The 21,665-nt window shown below is 35.3% G+C and overlaps 1 protein-coding gene across 11 annotated transcripts in view; it reads left to right on the top strand.

The window, feature by feature from the left end:
• The window catches only part of LOC149807303 (receptor-type tyrosine-protein phosphatase delta-like), a 434,670-nt gene that overhangs the window by 320,280 nt on the left and 92,725 nt on the right, over positions 1–21,665 (top strand). For all 11 annotated transcript variants that reach the window (XM_089965081.1, XM_089965090.1, XM_089965151.1 and 8 more), the window contains 2 exons: positions 5,508–5,608; positions 6,917–7,115. In XM_089965081.1, the coding sequence (XP_089821207.1) occupies positions 5,508–5,608; positions 6,917–7,115 (300 nt within the window). The remainder of the gene's footprint in view (positions 1–5,507; positions 5,609–6,916; positions 7,116–21,665) is intronic.

Raw genomic sequence — 21,665 nt, 5'->3', positions numbered from 1 at the left:
AGAAGCGTACTTAATTATTAATATTTTTTTAGCACAACACTCTTGTACTTAGCGAATTAAAGTATTACAGGCATTGTATTGAATAATATGGGGATAAGGCCACACCCCACTGGGATGGCTAAGTTTTGAACAGACATGTTTGATAACACATGGCGTATTTAACAATAGTTTCTCTTGAAACATATATCAGAAATTAACTTATTAATGGGAGATTTTTTGTGGTGCTGACATTTTTGGTTTCCTCTGTTCTTGTCCAGTTTATATTTGTGAGTCTGTTTTGTTTTTTTGCAATCATTGCAAAACAAACAAAAATCTGAAGAAGAGCACTAATTTATTAAAATATTTTCATAAAATTTATTGAAGTTTGTGTCATTTCAATATGCACTTGTGTAATGAATCTTTAATAAAAATCCATGCTGTTTTTTTTTTTAAATTGTCATTCTAACTCGCATTTTCAACTTCATTACCATACAATTTGAAGAAAACAAATGTATGCAATAGACTTTACATTGAAGTTTCTATTTTGCATATCTATTTTTATTTTCCATGCAATATTCTCTTGTATGCATTCATAGTATGGATTCCTCCATCATTATCATCATCATCTTCACAAAGTAAGTTGAAAGACTCCCCCCACTGTCTTGCACATGATTTACATTCCCAGATGCACTGCTTCCTAGAGTAGTCTCCCTTGTTGCACCATCTCTGCGTCACATCACATCAGACATGGGACACTAATGACAGAATTGCACCTCACCCTGCCAAAACATTAAATTTCATTCAGCAAGCTTAAAGTACACGTATTTCTCATGTTTCATTTTTGTCATTCAGATTATTTTTCTGGTTAGTTAGTGGTTAAGTTCTATTTGTTATTGAATTGTTATTAAAAAAACCCAATCAGAACTCATTTTAGTGAGGGAAAAGTCAGCATTTGATCACATATCAGTACAATAAATAACTTTTCAAATCGTATTATTCATCATGGTTTCATGTTGATGCTATATCAAGTTGCATTGTTACAAATACATATAATAAATTTATATTAAAAATAGGGCATTTTAATTATCAGAATAAATTACAGCATGTATGTAAAGGCACAAAAATTGCCAAACAGGTTTGTATTGATTTGAATCAATATTGTCAGGTATAATTCAACTTGATTCCAGCTTCATTGCTGGAAAAATTCCTTGCAAACAAATTTTTCAGTTAAGATACATGTCCAAATTAGGACTCGAATTTAACTTAATTTTTTTGTAGCCAGGAGAGGTAAATCAAGAAATTTAATTGTCCTTATGAATTTTTAATAGTTTTTCCCACAGAATAGTGTCTGACACATCAAGAATAACTTTACATTACACTAGTGAAAACTACTAGTCCAACTAGAAATTTACTTGCCATGGTGTAGTGTGTGCATGTGATTTGGATTTTTAATGTAGCTTTAAAAAAAATTCAGTCATATCACTACAGTATCTGCAGTGTGGCAGTTTATAGTGATGCCTAGCACTTGGGCATCATGTCACAGACATGTAGCATGATGTCTCACCCAGTCACATTATCCTGACACCAGGCTGACCAGTCCTAACATTAACCTCTTAATGCTGAGCGCCAAGCAAAGCAACTGTTAGTACCATTTTTGGAAGTCTTTGGTATGACTCAGTTGGGGATCAAACCCATGTCCTCATGCATTCGAGGCAGACGCTGTAACCACTTGGCCACCGGAGCAGTGCCATGGTGTAGTGGACTACTGCCAGTTTCAATCCCAGTCCAGAATGAAGCACATCTTTTGTGAGCCACCTAAAGCATCATCTGTCAGTTTTCATTGTTGAAAAAGGTACATTACTGACTAAGCTTGTACATGATAGTACATGTGAACTTCACAACAACTGATTTATCTGAATTAAAGAAATTTATGACATTCTATTAGATTTTTTTTATTCTGGCTTTTAATTAATATCTAGTTAGAGAACTGGGCTGTTTATTGACTGGATCCTCATTTTACAATCATGTCGATAATAATTTTTAATAAAGCCCTTTTTCTAATGAAGTTGTTCATTATTCTGTTTAAATAAAATTTATTTTCAAAATGTCCAACATATGAAAGATCGTTCCAACTGGTTTCAACAACCATTACATGTACGCGAAAAAAATCTGTGTATTACATCACTGCTTTTTGTTTTTTTGGTGAGCCTAGTTCCCGTATTGGTGTTTAATATTATCCTGCCAAATCGGGAGCCCACAGAGCAGGGAACTAGACTAACTGTTGATACACCACCAAACAAGATTCCTTTTTTTCAAAAACACGCAACATTTATTTCGTGAGACCATCTATGTAAAAACAATTTTTGTATTGTTCAGTTAGTACTATATTGATGTCATGATTTCATTGGAAGTAATAATGAAAACTTCTTATCATCCTTGAGGATATCTCTAAGTGCCAGTTCAAGAATTCTCTGAAACTTTCTTGCCCACAGTGGTCCATATCTGTGAAATCAAGCTCTTTATTTTACAAAGTATTCATTTCACTTGGCTGCCTTGTTATCTTTGATCACATTTATGAAAGAATCGGTTAATTTAAGGTAGTTTATGATAATACACAATAACATTTATAAGTGTTCGACTGATCAAATGAAGTGAGTTCAGCCGACATATGACCAGAGCCACTAGATTTTAAGTTTGTAGGATTTTCGTGCCTTTAACTTTTATTTTATTCCACCTCCTTTATTTGATTCAAAAGACATAATTAACATGGTAATACAAAGGAGGCCAGCTTTTAATTCAGTGCAACAATACAACAGATACTTCCGGAAGTCAGTTATCAAAACACGGTCGGCACTTAATTAGGTTCTCAGAGAAACGCTCGCAGACGTAGCTGTTATGGTAAATTCCTCATTTTATGTTTGATTACACGAGGACACGTTGCATTTATGACGATTACACTTAAAAGGAACTAAAATATAGAGCTAGAACACAAATTTCAGTTGATAAAAGAATTATTTAATTTGCATTTTTTATTAAGGTACTGCATCCACTCTGCGTAAGTGACATTTTCATTGATCAAAATTTCCTTACATATCGTTAATTGCAGAATGTCGTTTGGAAAGAAAATGTAAAAAAAATTATGACCTATTTTTAAATTTAATATTTCAAAGAGATTAAAATTTCCAGGTCCTATCTACTGTTTTAGATGATAAAACGAGCAATACATCAAAGTTTCCTTTACCAATTTTGATCGTGATTTTTTTCAAGTTCAACAAATAGGGATCAAAGTTTAGGGTATTTTCTGGTTTAAAAAAAGGGATCCATGCCAGACCCCACATTATAAGTGGGTTCGCGAGTTATCAGGGCAGGAGTTGTGGAGGGAGTGGTGTATATATATTCTCCCACCCCACTCACCAACAACTTGGGATAGTAACTCGGAAATATATGTTGCATGTATTACCATATATACTTGCTTATAAATTGAATCAAACAGCCAACAATAATAATCCAGATCTGCCTGTGCATAATGCACCTGCAGATTAAGGTCTGTGTTCTGCCAGCACATTATGTAATGGCAGAGCTGGGTCTGTGCAGTTTGCAGTTGGACTCATAAGCAAGTATATATAGTTTGTGACTTTATGAATTAAGTTTTGGTCAGGCAGTATGCATAAATGTTACTCTGTGAGTAAATTTGCTATTTTTGACTTTATTATACCCTCCAAGGGACTCATGGGAGGGGCCCAAAAGGTACGTCACACATATACCCAACCTGTGTACCAAGTTTGATCAGTATCCATTCAGCAGTTCTGGAGGAGAATGAAGTTATGGACAGAATGATAGAAAGAGGGTACCACAATATCCTCCCTGCTAACTCTTGAAGATACAAAGGAAGAAAAAGAACTGGATATTTTGGTCAAACAGTTTCCACTCAAAAGAATTTGTTAATATCTAGCTAACAGATTTTGTTAACGTCTAGCTTGAGAGTTGATAATTCCTTGCATGTGATACTTGAATGTCATTGGGGGAGAAATGGATCAGGATCAGGTTATCAATAAATGCATGCAGTGAATATGCCATGAAGTTTTGCATGGAGAATTGCCAAAGGCATGTGCATGAAGGATGCATGCTGTGACATATGTTATTGCATTTCCATGTGTAGGTTATATATATGTACATGCATGTTATTGAATGTAAGCTTCAGTATGTTATATCAGCCCATCTTACCCATTGTTGTGTACACTGCAACGTACCTAGATTTCCAATGTACATATTACAGCAAGTTTTATTACTTTTTGCCACCTATTAAGCAAATACAATAAAGGTTAATTGTTTAGTTATTGGTGTTTGTTATCCAAAGCACAAAAATTATAAAATATTATGCATTTTTTCATTTCTGTTATCATGTCCCAAAGCACAGAATGATTTGATAATCACTGGTTCTTGTGTGTACTGTCTGAAATCTTGTGGGTTGTGGGAACAAGTTTTGCACATGACCAATGTGTTTGCGAGTTGGCTATGGCAAACTATTTAGCCCGCCTGAGATATCAGATAGAACACATGCAATAACATGTTTATTATTTACTGTAATATGTAATTAATGTCAGTCATCTGATGTCTAAAAATTACCATAAGAAAATATTCAAATAAAACTTTATTATTTATTGGTGATTATTTTATTTAGAAAGAGTCATGAACATGCCAGGTGAGCTGGATGTTTTTATAAAATAAAAAAGTTGGATGACATCATAATGATTTAATGCACATCCTTTTTAAAAACATACAGGAAAGTATTGTTTATTTATGGGGAAATCTGAGTATATAAAAGAATCATGTACATGTATTTTGAAGTACCATATGTACTCACTTATAAGACTAATCCAACTGCAAACTGTACAGACCCAGATCTGCTGGTGCATAATGCACCAGCATAACTGGGTCTACGCAGTTTGTTAGGAGTAATCAGTAGAACAAACAGTGTACCAGTAAACACTGATCTGCAGGCTCATCAGACTACTGCAGATCAGGATGTTTGTTGTTTGCAGTTGACTTATAAGCGAATATATGTGGTAATGTTAATATATATCCATATTTAGATTAAGTTGCTGATTAATATTGAAGAAGGATAAGTTATAATTTTAGTGACAAGTTTCAAGTCTGAATAAATAGCTATTACAGATACTTACCACTATTAATACAATTTACACTAACTGCACACATGTTATGTAGAAAATAAATCATCAGATGAAATCATAGAAATGAAAATGTCAGTAATTAATGCTAAATTAAGCTTCTAGTTCCTGGTAATATTAAAAGTAACCATATCATGTTATTTGTTTTTTAATAGATCCGCGGTAATTATTACTAAATCAAGCTTCTAGTTCCTGGTATTATGAAAAGTAACAATACCATATTATTCTTTTTTTAATGGATCCACAATAATTAGGAAAGACATGAATTTGAGCTACAAGCTTTTTTGTTGCAATTTACATTAGAGAGGGGTGTAAACTGTTTTTCCTTCTCGTTCACAGCCCCTGGATCAGCCCCTAGAAATGTTTATGCAGTGCCTGTCAGCCCACAGACTATCATGGTTCGTTGGGAAGAGCCAGAAATCCCTAATGGGGTCATTCAGGTAATCTCTTAAGTGTGATGGAGATGACCAGTAACACCTGCATATTACATTGTACCTTATTTTGGGTTTTGGGTCTTTGTCTTATATTCTCAGCATTGCTTGAGCACAAACCTTGGTCTTAACTTGAAAATTAACTTGAACAGACAGTAGTCTCACATGTAATGAAAAGTGAAAATGATTGAACATACTGGATTTTCTTCAAGTCCCACCCTATTCAGGCTTGGGGATGTAGAATATGTCTACTGCATTCTCCTAAGAGACAGCTAATGGAGGTAGCAGCCAAGGTGGCTCAGGGATTAATGTGCCATACTCACAGTCAAAAGGTACTGTCTATTCTTGCTTACAAGTCAAATCAAGCTGTAAACAACAAAGATCCTGATCTGCCATTGTATAATGCACCTACAGATCAGGATCTATGTTGTATATTTTACTGTTTACTGCTAATAAGCTACACAAACTCAGATCTGCCAGTACATTATGCAGTGACAGATCCAAATCTGTGCAGTTTGCAGTTGGACTCGTCTTATGAGCGAATAAATATGGTATATGTGCCTTGTACATAGATCAACATGGGTCATCTACCATGATGTGTCCATGGGTAAGACACTTCACTCCCAATTCCCATAACTCTGAATAACATACCTATATTACTATGCTGTAATACATGAAACCAATCCAGTCAGTTCCTTTCCAGTACTGAGAAATGTCACTGATCTAAATATCCTCCAAGTGTAAATTCTCATTGGAATATACAGGGTCTGATATTTTTATATTGAAAAGATATGTCTCAATTTTTTAAATAGGTAAAGTATGTCTCACATCTCATCTCCAATCCTATAGTTATCTGCATTTGGGGCAGTTTATAGTGTGTCTAGCACTGAGGCATCATGTTGCAGATATGTGGTATCTTGTCCCACCCAGTCACTTTAAAATGACACCAGGCCGACCAGTCCTAGCACTAGCCACTTAATGTGATTGCCAAACAAGGCAGCTGCTAGTATAATTTTTATGTCTTTGGTATGACCTGGCTGAGGTTCAAACTGGTGACCTCCTGTATCCAAGGCAGCATGGCTGAAATAAATTTGAAGACAGATGTCCACAGCAAATGATGATAACTAGGACAGGCAGGCTCTCTTGGCATACTTTAAATGGAAGAGTTATATACTGTCATTGTAAGTGTTATATACCGGTACTGTCATTGTAAGCATTGTATACTGTCATTGTAAGTGTTATATACTGTCATTGTAAGCGTTGTATACTGTCATTGTAAGCGTTATATACTGTAATTGTTCCTTTTCTCCTGTGCAGGGTTACAAGATTTTCTACACCCTGAAACCTGATTTACCTATAGTGCTCTGGGACACCCAGGATGTGAATAGTGGCACTAAGACGACCACTATCAGCAGTCTTGAGCCAAATCGCACCTACACACTCAGCATGCTGGCATTCTCAAACATGGGCCAGGGACCTCTCTCAGAAACCATTCAAGTCCTTACAACTCAAGGAGGTAAGTGACTTTGTTCTGTGGTCTTAGTATGGCTTGAACGAGAATGAAAACTTGTATTGATTCCAATGACATGCCCACTTCCATTTCAAAACAAGTATATCTTTGATGAGAGCCTACCCATTCCTTTTTTTTGACTATTTTATTAGGCTTTTCCCATGTTCTGGTCATCTTACAGTACTGAAAATACTTGTATAATTAAAGTAACTTTCCCTTGTCATTTTGTTACAATTCAGAACATTTCAAAATGTTGAATTATAAAAAATTTGGCATCAAGACTTCTCAATGAGGCTACATATAAAAGTTAATAGGATCTGGATGACACTGACAGTTCAGCTTTAGTAAATGCTAATATCACTGATTATTGACTTTATAAGTATGACACTAATGCAAAATGAAGTCAGACTTAAACAAATATTCTGCCACTAGATGTTTTTCTCCAGAGCTGGTTTTGTTCTGAACTTTCTTCATTTTATTTTTTACAAACTAATTGAACATTTTACATTACCTTTTTGATTTTTATATGCCTGCTGAAAGGCAGAGCATATAATGTTTTGACATATCCATCCATGCACATTACTATTTTGATTTCTGAACAATAGCTTTGGTTTTATATGATCTACCTTTACCAAACTTTGTGGATGGCTTGCACTTGACTTAAGAAGAAACCTATTAACTTTTAAGTCAAAAGGTCAAGGTCACTGCATGAAAGGAGAAAACTTGTTTCTTCACAGTTACATTAGTTCACAGACATGAACCAGACTTTGTGAATGGTATGTACTTGGGTAAGGAAGGAGCCTATTAATTTTGGGGTCAAAATATAAACATTTAATGATACTGTGACTGGAAAACTGAAAAAAGGTTTACTTGTTGACCATATACCCTCACCAGTTTGTGCATGGGTTACACTTTGGACAAGAAAGCACCCAGTTGGTTTGTGTATTAAAACCATCAAAGATCATGGTCCCAGTGCCTGAGGGAAAAAATATATATATGTGCATAATAACTAGTTCTAGACCGTGTTCCTTGACCAAGTTTGTGGAGGACTTGCACTGAAGGTAATATATAAGCCTTTTGATTTTGGTCTCAAAAAGTGAAACGTCTGGGTAATTGTGAATCAAAGAAAAATGGGTTCTGCAGAATAACTTCTGTTTTAAATTAATTTCCATGACCAAATTTTGTGGAGGGCTTTCACTTAAGGTAAGAAAAACACCAATTTTATGGTCAAAAGATCAAAGGTCATGGTAAGATTAATAAATGAACAAATAGTTTCTGCAAAGTAAGTTTAGTTCTATACTGCATGCCTTGATCAAAATCCATTTCATTGGGATCTGCTGGTCAGTTATCACTAGAGTCTGCCATGCTTTACTAGAATCTATTTAGATGACCATTATGAAGATGGGGCAGACAAGACATCTAATGTACTGTTCATGGTATTTTTCTGCAATTTTGTGCCAGGATTTGGAGATCCAGCACAGGAAAAGCTAGATTTAGCAATAATTATTATTGCTAAAAGGACTTTTTTTATAAAGAAAATGCAAGATCAGTTTTAAATTTAAAGAATAATACTTCTTGTGTATAAAATATAGTCGTTACTTATACTTTTTAACTTTGAACATTTTTATTCTTAGTGCTAATATAGGTCATAATGTCAGGGTATTCATGACACTGACTCCAGGGGTGGCACTATTTTGTTAGAAGTTGGCATGCAGTGTATTGTAAAATGCAGGGTTAAAGATTATCACCAGTCCACTAACCTCAGGCTAGGAAATTACATAAAGGACTAGTACATTTTAGAGTTTGGTTGTCTTTATGGCATCTATACATTTTGTTAGCCATCCCCATTTAATTCAGTTTCCATGATGCAGCTGAATGCATTGTTATTTGCCACAAAGAAGTGCAAGTTATAACTAACTGATTCACAAGAATCAGTTAAATTGTTGCTTGAAAGTAGCATATTTCGAGGGGGGGGCTAGCTAGTAATAATCTTGGAGGATTAGAAGATTTTTGAAACCACTGGTCCTGCTTTGTACTGACTTAATCATGAGAAGTCCTGACTTTTAATGGTCCTACTTTCTACCATCCTAATCATGGGAAGACCTGACATTTACTGGTCCTACTGTATACTGACTTAGTCATGGGAAGTCCTAACATTTACTGGCCCTACTGTTTACCAATTTAAGCACAGGAACTCCTGACATTTATGGAATTCAAGGTTTATTATATTTGTGCGACTATTTCACATGTGTGGAGTGACATATGTATTTGAATGACTATTCCTCATGTGTGGAGTGATATGTGTATTTGAATGACTATTCCTCATGTGTGGAGTGATATGTGTATTTGAATGACTATTCCTCATGTGTGGAGTGATATGTGTATTTGAATGACTATTCCTCATGTGTGGAGTGATATGTGTATTTGAATGACTATTCCTCATGTGTGGAGTGATATGTGTATTTGAATGACTATTCCTCATGTGTGGAGTGATATGTGTATTTGTATGACTATTCCTCATGTGTGGAGTGATATGTGTATTTGAATGACTATTCCTCATGTGTGGAGTGATATGTGTATTTGTATGACTATTCCTCATGTGTGGAGTGATATGTGTATTTGAATGACTATTCCTCATGTGTGGAGTGATATGTGTATTTGTATGACTATTCCTCATGTGTGGAGTGATATGTGTATTTGAATGACTATTCCTCATGTGTGGAGTGACATATGTATTTGAATGACTATTCCTCATATGTGGAGTGACATGTATTTGAATGACTATTCCTCATGTGTGGAGTGATATGTATATTTGTATGACTATTCCTCATGTGTGGAGTGATATGTGTATTTGTATGACTATTCCTCATGTGTGGAGTGATATGTGTATTTGTATGACTATTCCTCATGTGTGGAGTGATATGTGTATTTGTATGACTATTCCTCATGTGTGGAGTGATATGTGTATTTGTATTTTTGTAAGAGGGTCAGTAAGATCATCATTCCATAACTATTTTTCAAACAGTATGGTGCTAGTTTTTCATTACAAATAATGGCTGTTCATGTGACATTCTAAAGCTATACTGAATGAGAGGGGGTGAAAGCACACATAAAAATAGATTAAATTTGTTAAAATTCAGATAAAATGGGGCTTTCATTATTGCCAGAATTCACAACCAGGAGATGACTTTTTGAAAACGGAATTAATGTGCCAACTTCCAGCAAGTGTGCTATCACTGGGACTGACAAAACTATAGTTTTTGTACTGTTGAACTGCAAGCAGTTTTGCATGAAGAGAAATATGCGCATGAAGCAGTTTGCACAAAAAGCGCATGTCTTGCGTTAGCATGCCCATTGAAATGTAATATTTTTGTCACCCTCATGCCACAACAGTACTGCGTCAGTGCAATAAGCATGCAAACTTATTCAACCACTTGTGCGAATTTGTGCTGCTGTTTCCATGGTTACACTGCGAAATCCCTGGAGAATGCTCAATAATTTTCTAAAATTTGATTGTAGAGTAGGATAAAAAGCACATAGCATATTAGTGTTAAGTGTCATGTTTGTATCAGAAATATTATAATGTTGTGTTATTTAGATTTTTAATTTTTATTGCAGTTTTGATAATATTTTACTGTTGACTGTTGATCATCCTTTATAGAGACTGCCTATCATTTTATTTTTATTTGAGTCATGTTCATTTGCTTTAAGGTAACCATTTGAATTCCTTTTGAAACTTTACATTTTTATTTTCCTTACAATCAGTAGGTATATAAAATATTGGAAAGGTACATGATAAAAGATTTTCAAAACTCTGACACTGTGCTGTAAAAAAGATTACAAAACTGTTTACAGTACATTTTGTGAGTAATATTAATCATGTCATAATGTATAATTATATCGGTCATAGACCAGAATAGCTTATGGGAGGGCTGTTATCTTTTGTCTATCGTCCCATCCATTAACAAAAGCTTGTTATTTCTACTCCTAAGCTACTTTTAAATGAAAAATGGAATTGGTTTGACATCCATTATGGCCACCGCAGTGGCCATCTTGAACACAACAGAAAGTCATGTCAACATGGAGTTAAACCAAAAGCTCTGTTAGAATATCTGGCTGGTCCTAAACAAAAAATAATGCCACTTGGACATCCAATATGGCCAACACAGTGGACATCTTTAAAATCATTTTATTGCTTCCACTCCAGAATGGATGGTCATATCAAAATGGGTTTTCAGTAAAAGACTTTTTTGATATCTAGTTGGTCCCAAATGAAAACGACTCTGATGCTAGTCTCTATGCCATATCAGCCATCTTGAAAACCTTGTTACTGCTACTGCTTCTGTATGGGGGTTTTCACTGGAAGACTTAATATAATGCCTAGTTGGTTATAAATTAAAATTTTGCCAATCTGTCATCCAATGCAGCCACTATGGTAGCCATTTTGAAAATCTTGTCACTACTTCTCCTGAATGGAAAGTCAAATTGACATGCAATTTTCACAGAAATTTTCATCAAATGACTTTCTGCAATATTGAATTAACCTAAATGAGAATAATGTCCTTCCAATATGGCCACTTTCGAAATTGTTATCATTGCTACTACTCCTCAGTGGAGTGTCATATCAATATAGGCTTCCACCAGAAGAAAACTTATGATGTCTAGCTGGCTCTCGGTTAAAATGGTGCCAGTCAGCGTCCAATATGGCTGCTATGAGGTCCATTTGTAAAATCTGACAATCATTTTATCACTACTATTCTTGAATGGATGACTATATTGACATGATCTGGTCCAAAATGAAAATACTGCCAGTGTTACATCCAATTTGGCTGGCACAGTTGCTGATTTGAAAATCTTTGTATTGCTAAAAATAAAAACATGAGACAATTTTAACACTTGGCACTTATAAAAAGGTAAAAATGGTCTTACCCAGGATTCCTGGAAATTCTTTTTGACCAGTAGAGCTTCAGTCTTTCAAGGAACTCTTGTTCTGTTTCCGGTTGTAATTATGATATCAGTTGTGAGGGGGTTGAGAGTCTGTTTATATAGCACATTCATCATTTTGACAGTTTGTTCAAGGATAGTGCATGATGGGTGGACTTTCAGTTTAATATATCCCTTCATTTCAGTTCTTAGCTTCAAGTCAAGTGCTGCCTGCCCTGTAGAGAGTTTCATTTGTTTGAATTCATATTTTGAAAAGTTAACTTTATTATTGGGGGATAGATCAGAATATAAATGGGTTGTAATTTTACTAGTTTGCTAATTTGTTCTTTATTGCTCCTGCTTTTTTTTATAATTTAAGGATAAATCAATTTAAGATTGTTGTGTTTACTTTTAAATGATGTACCAGCTATACTCACTTATAAGTTGAGTCCAAATTGTATGACTTTATGGTCTTAAACCAAGTAACTGAAAAGAGTGAAAGCAACAAGTTTTGTAAAATTCAACAAATAATTTATTTCCTTAGAATGCAAAGTGGAAATTTAAAGAGAACTTACAATAGGTTTGAATCAAATCCCAAATAGTTCTAAAATTTCCATCACAAGTCCTAATGTATGAAGTTCCAACTGAATTCCTGTGGTTTCCAAATAATTCTGATATCGAATGTGCTGATGTCCTGTAATCTTGAACATACTAATGTGCCATTTGCCTGGAGTGCGATGATGTGCTGTCTTTTGATGTATTGCAGTAACATAATCCAAAATGTCCTTGTTGAATTCACTATAATTCCAAATTGGAAGTTTTTGTCCAAGAATATTATTGAGCACTTTGTAATTCCAGTGAATAATAATTTGAATAAATAATTCTTCACAATCTAAAAACTGAACACAACAAAAATAATGATTTTGCTTCAGATCAAAGGGCAAGAATGAGTAATTTTTCAAGTAAACAACATACAAAAAGCTAAGACACAATAATAGAGCCAAGATGTATGTCAGTCTCCTATAAAATATTCAAATTTGTCAACAAGTTTAGTAATTTCATAGTGAAAAACTTAATGTCCTGGGCTTATATTCAAGTAAACATATTTACCATTAATAATGATCTGAATATTTAATCTCATTCATTGAGAAATATTAGCTATATATTACATTGTTTTAAAAATAAATGTTGCTGATTAGGTACACCATGACCTTGATTTTGGACAAAGTCTAGTAAAAAATACATATGTACATAACATATAATGATTAAGAAAAGCCAACAAATAATACCAATAAAATATACATAACAAAATGCAAGTTGCATAGATCGAGCCCTACGTCACATAATGCACCCGCATGTCTTTACAGTTTGTTAGGTATAATCAGTAAAACAAGTAAAATAGACTCTAATCAGCAAGTGCATTATGCAACATCAGCTCAAGGTCTGTGTTGTTTGCAGCTGGACTTGACTTTTAAGTGAGGATAGGTGGTAAGTGTGAATATATTTTATTTTTTTTTTGTCTTGGGGATTTTCCTCGTGTTTGCTGCCTAAATTTGAATTGATTGCAAAAATTCATTAGCTTCCATAATTTTTCCCCCAAAAGCATAAATTTAACATTTTTTTCATTATATATAAAGAATGCAGCATTTACTTAGAAATTTTCTCAGATTATTTAAAAAAATTATTCAAAACATCAGATTTTTTAGAAACATTGAGAAAATACCAGAGTGCTTTTAGACTCTTACAGAAACAGATTTTTAGAAATAAAATTCATTAGAATTTATTAAATTTTATATTTCCAGAATTTACAAGTTTTCTGCCTGGCAATTCATTTCAAGTAACAGTAAAACTTCTGTGATTCTAAAAATGTGGATTTCAGATGCTATTAAAATATTTAGGAAAAAAGGAAAGACAATTTTCCTTTATTTAGCAAAACATGTTGATATCATTCCAGCATCAGATACCTTCGGTGGTAAGTTACAATGGTGGCAAGGACCATCTGATGGCTACCTATCTATCTCTCTTTCATGATTTGAATTTGCCACATCTGCAATGAGGGGAATTCCCCCTTGCAGCTACTGTCGCTGCTCAATTAATCTTTTATCAACCCCATTGCATGTCATCTCTGAATTTTTATTGCAGCACCTGGGGATGTTTCCAGAGAATTGTTATTTTTACAACTATTATGTTTATTTTTATCATCTCAGATCTATGTTCCATTACTTTTTTTTATATAGAAATGATGTTTCACTACTTGCAGTTCTCCTTGTTTCATCATTACTAGTAATGTTTGCATCTTGCACTTGAGTTCAACTTGAATACCATATGTCAGCGCAATTTTGCGCCATGTTCGCATGCTCTGGAATGGCTTATAAACTCAGTACATCTGACATTAATTAGTCTCTTATTTTCAGATTTACATGACATTGGTTGATTCTCTCTGATAAATGTTTTTGTTTCAGCTTTCTCTACTGATGCACAGATCTCTCACTAGAGATGCCATTCGATCTACCTTTAGCTTTGTCATTTTTTTTCTAATCCCATGATCTTGCACAAATCTTTCCTAATTGTTTTTTCTCAGGCTTGTCAAAACTAATCTCTTTCTTTTGTAAAGATATCTTATTGGGTTTTTTAAAGAAAATATATAAGATTGAATTGTAATTATGTTGTTTCTCTTGAGTTAAATTTACCTGTTATTAAAAAATTAAATTTTAGAAGTAGAAATGTTTAACCTGTGAAAACTATTATAAATTTTATTTTAGTACATATGTTTCACTATGAAAGGATTATTATAAAAAAAAGATAGACATAACTGTTATAATTTGATATACATTTATGTATAAAGTACATGCAACTCGAACAAGCTTAGAAACAGATCTGCCATCCCATTGTGCATCTGCAGATCAGTTTCTGTACTGTTTCCTGGAGCGACAGAGTGGTCTTAAGCACTCACAGTTACAGATCACTGCTACCTCATCTCTACATGGGTTCGAGTCTCTGTCCAGCCAATGTGGATTCCTGAGAAAGCTTACTAGTAACATCCTATTGGTCATTCTGGAGTTTTCCCAGGTTCCTCCTCCACCAGTTATACTGGCTGTCATGTATAGCCTATCTTGTGCTGAAAAATGATGTTAAATCCCATAACGACAACAACAAGAACAACAGATGTTTCCTGGAAACTCAGAGAGATTGAATATTGTAAGTCCTTGTCTCATGGTGCACAATGAAATGGCAGATCTGAAACTATGTTTCTTGGAAATCCAGAGAGATTGAACATTGTGGAAGACCCATATATGCAGGTACATGAATTGGCAGGACTACGCTATTTCCTGGAAATCCAGTGAATATTGTTTACCCTTATCTACAGGTGCATGAAATGGCAGGACTATGCTATTTCCTGGAAATCCAGTAAATATTGTTTACCCTTATCTGCAGGTGCATGAAATACCAGGACTATGCTATTTCCTGGAAATCCAGTGAATATTGTTTACCCTTATCTGCATGTGTATCAGATGGCAGGACTATGCTGTTTCCTGGAAATCCAGTGAATAGTGTTTACCCTTATCTGCAGGTGCATAAAATGGCAGGACTATGCTATATACTAGAAATCCAGTGAATAGTTTTACCCTTATCTGCAGGTGCATACAATGGCAGGACTATGCTGTTTCCTGGAAATCCAGTGAATAGTGTTCACCCTTATCTGCAGGTGCATGAAATGGCAGGACTATGCTATATCCTAGAAATCCAGTGAATAGTTTTACCCTTATCTGCAGGTGCATGAAATGGCAGGACTATGCTGTTTCCTGGAAATCCAGTGAATAGTGTTCACCCTTATCTGCAGGTGCATGAAATGGCAGGACTATGCTATATCCTAGAAATCCAGTGAATAGTTTTACCCTTATCTGCAGGTGCATGAAATGGCAGGACTATGCTGTTTCCTGGAAATCTATTGAACATTTTGGACCCTTATCTGAAGGTGCACAATGCAGTTGCAAAGTTACACTGCATCCTAGAAGTCCATTGAGAATGAACATTGTTGACCCTTATTGGTAGCTGTACAAAAGCCAATGGCAGCACTATACTGTATCAGGAAATCCAATGAGAAATGATATTTATAGACCCATGTCTGTTGGTGCACTGTGCAGTGGCATATTAGGATCTATGCTATTTCCTGGAAAACCAATACAAATAGACATTGTTAACCTTATTTACAGATGCATAATACAAGGCAGATCTGGGTTGATTGTGTTTGCAGTAGGTTGATACTTTACAATGATAAGTGTGGTGTTTGTTGTGAGCATATGCATCTGTTATGATGCACCCTCTTGCATCACATAGGAGGACTATTGTCAACAGATGTCAGTTGTGGTGAATGAGTGGTTAGCATGCTAGACTCACAACTGAAAGGGTGTGGGTTGGAATCCTACCTTCAGGTCAGCACAGGCCAGTTAGCATGATGTGTCCATGTGCAAGGCACTCAATGACTCCAATTATCTTTACATTAAACTGCCTACTTGTGTTTTTATACCATGAAACCAAACCAAATCAAACCTGACCTTTTTCCTTTGTACCAGAGGACTGTCAGCTTAGTAATTCTGTGTGCTTATAGAAAAATCAAAGATCTCTTGTAGAAAATTGCAATAAAAAGTCGAAGGTAAAAAGGTCATAGTAATTTATCTGTTGAATTGTTTGGATATTGGCTGTGCATGCAGTGTCCATAACATGAACTATTTTTCTCTTTGTTGTAAATTGCACAGAGATTATGGAAACTTATAATGTTACATGTACAATATTTCCACAGAAGATATACATTTCACAGAGATTATCGAAACTTGTAATGCTACAAGTCATACATGAACATTGTAGCAATATGGGACATTCCATTGTTCCCAATTAGACCAAGGTCATCACATTAGGACAACATATGGAAAAGGAAGGTGAAAGAGGCAATTGAAATATGACAGCAGAGGTCAACACTCAACAGAGACCAGGTTTTTTTGAATTACCACCCATTTACACCAATCTTCTTGTATCATGTGACCATTATATATCACTTGATCAGCATTAGTTTCTGATGAAGGTTGCGTGGTATTGCCAAAAATTTCGAACACTTAAAATATTCTTGCTGTGATTATGGGAAGTTACTAATGATCATATATTTTAATGGTTGCTGGTGTGTTTGAAAGCTTTACCCTATTGCATTCAAAACAACCTATACAACACCATGGGGCCCTGGGTAACCGAGTGGTCTAAAGCACTCTCCTTTACTGATTACTGCCATGTCACTTCTATCCATATGAGATCTAGTCTCAGGCTCAGCCGATGTGGGTATGTGAGAAAGCTGCCAGTAGCTTTGCGTGAGTCAATGGTTGTTACTGGTGTTTTCTGCAATGCTTCCACCACCAATTATACTGGCTGCCATGTATTGCCTATCTTGTGCTGAGAAATCATGTTAAACCCCAAACAGCAACAACCTGTACACCAACATACTGTCTGCTTCCTTTGTCACTCTGTGGCACTCAATAATGGCCAAACACAACCATTTTACAACATGTATTTAGACTCTGTGGCACTCAGTAATGGCCAAACACAACCATTTTACAACATGTATTTAGACCAGACTATGAAAATGTACAAACTACTTCATCAAAAAATTAAGTGTATTCATTAGTGTGCCTTTTCCAGTCTGAAGGTAGGCAGTGAGTGAAGATGTTTGAGAGGTAACATAAAAGATCTCAGAATTTTGAATTAAGATCACGCTTGAAGACAGTTACAGACTACACTGAAGAGTGATTTCAAAGGATTTCATGAGATGATAGTACAGCAAGCAATGGAAAGACCAAAAAAAAAATCCATCAGTTTCATTGCAGAAGCATAGAGTTTTTTTTACTTGTATGACATTCATAATGACATGTGGTTCATAGATACAAATGAGTTAAGTGAATTTAGCAAATGGATTTGATTTAGGAACCAGCCATTTAATGGGAGTGGGTTTTAAAGCTTGGATTTCTTTTCAAACCATGATTTCTTTTCTGTTATCTCAAGATAATTTTATTTTTTCAGCTAATATTATGGAAAGAATTGGTTCTTTTTCTTCTGTCAGTATTTTTTTTCAGGCTGTTTGGCAGCCAGAAATTTTCTTCAAAATAAAATCCTAGGCCCACCATGAATATCAAATAGTCCCTTTATATGAATTCATTTATTTTTGGGGATGTCCACTTTTCATGGTTTTTCAAATTATAACTTTAAGTACTTTTAATTCTAGGATTAAAGAAGCAGTCTGACTGCTTCCACAAAAAGACAGTTTTTCATTGGGTCTTTAAATTGGCAGTTTTTAGGAAGTACAGAATCCAGCAAAATTGGTTTATCATAAAAAATGAAGATTTAACAGGATTTTCTAAAACAATTCAGTAATATTTAGTGCTTATGAAGATAAGAGTATAGAAAATAACCAAATGTAACATAAATGAAAGAAATGAACATTTATGAATTCATTTTCATCAGAACAGCCGCTATTTTTTCATGTTATTATTTATGTTAATTCTTTTTTTCATGCAAGAATAATTAACTAATTGGACATACCTACCCACCTTCCCAACTGCCCACCTACCTACTGCCCTACCTACCTATGAGTACAGTGAACAAGTGTACTGAACATATTGTGATACACATCACAGTATACATTAATTATATCAGGGGGTAACAATTTAATGTTGTGGGAAAGGGACCTGACACTGTTTGGTTTCATTTGTCTGTCAGTAGTTGATTTGGAGCAAAATAGCAGAAATAATATAACCGTGATATTATTTGGAAATATGAATTATCTTGTGATAAGAGAAAAGAAAATATTTCAGCTCAAAAGAAAATCATTGCTTTGCCCTCCTCCCATTTAAATGTGCAGTACCTAATGAATCTCTTATGTGCATGTTAATTGTTGTGTAAGTTGTAATGTAAAAACTAACTAAAGTGGAATTCCACTTACTCTAAAGCTGATACTGTGAAATACATCGTACCAACATTATTATGGAGCCTATTTATAAAAATAGGAAGTGTTAAAATTGAAGCCTGCAATTTTCTAGCCACACTGATGATATAATAGGCAGAGAAACTTTGAGTGGGATGCAAATGCCAGGGCAAGATATTTATTTGAGAGGGCCAGTAAAAATGAAACACACTTACTCAACAAATAAGAACATATTTAATGGACTTGAAAAATTTCAGACACAAAACAAGTGACAGATATGACTATTTTGAGAAAAAAGGATATATTTTTAACTATTTTGTCATGAATAATGAAAACATGCTGCATGGAAGCTATTGGCCCATCCCTGCATGAAGCCATTGCCATCAGGATCTTGGCCACAGGGTAGCGAGGTCGATGGTCTGAGCCTTGGCCCTACATCTTTCTCTTATGACCTTGTCATTCAAGGGTGCATCAATAAAATTAGAGTTTGCAGCAATATGGCCTCTGATGATGATACATCAATGGCAGTGTACCTCAGACAAGGAGGCACATATGCCCCGTCTGTTTGTACTGAAGTTTGTAACTCTCTTTGCAGATTCCTTTGGAAGAGATTACCCTCTGAACTAGCTACATTCTTCATAAAAAGATATTTTGGATTATAGTCTGTACAGGAAGGTGAAGATAGTTCTCATCGAATGGTCCCTACACTGGTCAATAGTTGATTCCATGTTCCAGTTTGGAGGGAAACCATTGGTGGACTTGTCTGTGACTAGCATTTTTTGGTTTCCCCAGTTGCCACCCAGAGGACTTTCAGCCTGAAGTGGGATCTTCTGTTCACAAATGGCAACCCACCCTTATGGAGCTTCAAATTGGTACATCACAAGTAAGGAACTCCACTGGTTAGTTCATTGCGTTAGACCCTCCATAGACTCAACAATTGTGGTTTAGTGATCTTCTCGTCTGGCTGGTCAACCATCCCTGGATGTAATCCAGCTAAAGGACCTCCTGCAATAGCGCAGGTTCTCTCCCCAAACAAACAGTTCACAAATTCTCTCTAGTTTTTCCTTTGGCTCATCTAAAATGATATTGAGAAGTTGCCAAGAATCTTCGGGGATTGATGCAATAGGAAACATGTCAGTGCTAGTTGTCCTTCTGTGTCCTTCTGTCAGCAGTGGCTGATTTCTTCTCTTCCCTTTTTGAAGAGAAACAGTGCTCAAGACTTTGTCTTGCTCATTAATGTCCAGATAGATTCTCTCTTGGATCTTGCAGTCTCTAACTAAAACACTTGTGAACAATAGAGTGAAGGTTCCATTGAGAATCTAACCCTCCAGCCTGCTTTCTTGCTCTCCTTAGTGTCTACATGATGATAACAGCGAGCTTCAGTGCTTATCCATAGAGCCATGCTGTACGAGGTTCCATGGAATTAAGGGTCAGCTCCTTTCCTTTGGCCAACAAAATTTTTAGGAAACACTAGTATCCATCAATGCTCCACTTCTGACTGAGATCCCCTGGGGTCTCAGTTATATCTGTGCTGGAAATGACCCAGAATTTATGTCCAGTTAAAGCTTTATCCATATATTTGGCAGCTTTTAGATGGAGCAGAAAGAGTAGGAAATGTCTTTTTCTACCTTTTAGTGATTTGGCTGATCTTTCAGCTTCCACTGTTTGTGGTGCATTGCATTTCCTATGAGGAGAGCTGAGAGTCCATTCCTGAGAGGGACCTTTCAGTCATGAAATTAAACTTTGGAGGTTGAAGCCATGGAAACCTGTCAGGCCTGTCTTTGGATCCAGTTGTCATAACTCAAAAACTGACCCATGTGGATCGTAGCAGGCATCAGTCTTCTATTCTAGAGCCCAATTGTGGGAACATCAGCCTCCCATTAAACTGACAAACTTGTCTATGCAATAGCAACAAGTTTTGTTTTACTGGTATTAAAATGTAGTTTTTTGGTGGGGTAAAATTAATTTAAATGAAATAATACTTACATGTTGCTATTGCTTGATTTCCCTCATCTCATCCCACACTGTCTCACTAGTTAAGGTTGCGTCCTAAAACGGACAAAGGACAGTGTGCATGGGGAAGGTGATCTCGTGTTCTTAAATCTTCTGGTTTACCATAATGGGAGGATGTAATCTCATCATAAGGTCGGGGTATTGTCTGCCTAGAAAATTACCAGCTACACAATAGCAACAGGTAAACATTACATCATTAAAATTAGTTTATCCCACTCTCACCCCAGTACATTTTTGTCAGTACTTATATCCCTCAGTTTTAGAAGGGGTCTTGTTTGTTTGCACAAAAAGATAAAAACCTTATTGGGTCTTTCAATTCATGGTGTGTAGCAACATGAAAATAGATACTCCATGAAAAATAGTGGCTACACAGAAAATAGTCATCAATTTATAAAAACATACAGATGTAAACAAGTTTTAATAGTCAGTGATGTTTCTTGCTTACAAGTCAAATTTTATTCATATTTTCTACTTCTTCTTGTGATATCCATGAAGATGACATGCTACAGACAATAAAAGAGAATTTGGTTTATTTAAAGTCTTTATAAATCTGAAAATGTCATGTCAAAAGGTTTTTGTGTATAATGATATATCTGACATGAAAATCATGTAAGGAATATAATTCTGCAAATATTTTTTGGTAACTCTGTTTTCTT

Source organism: Sinohyriopsis cumingii, chromosome 1, assembly GCF_028554795.1.
Source record: "Sinohyriopsis cumingii isolate HCF-2022 chromosome 1, ASM2855479v2, whole genome shotgun sequence".
NCBI classification, from domain to species: domain Eukaryota; kingdom Metazoa; phylum Mollusca; class Bivalvia; order Unionida; family Unionidae; genus Sinohyriopsis; species Sinohyriopsis cumingii.
Note: the sequence above shows the minus strand (reverse complement) of the source record. Positions and strands in the feature narration are given on the sequence as shown.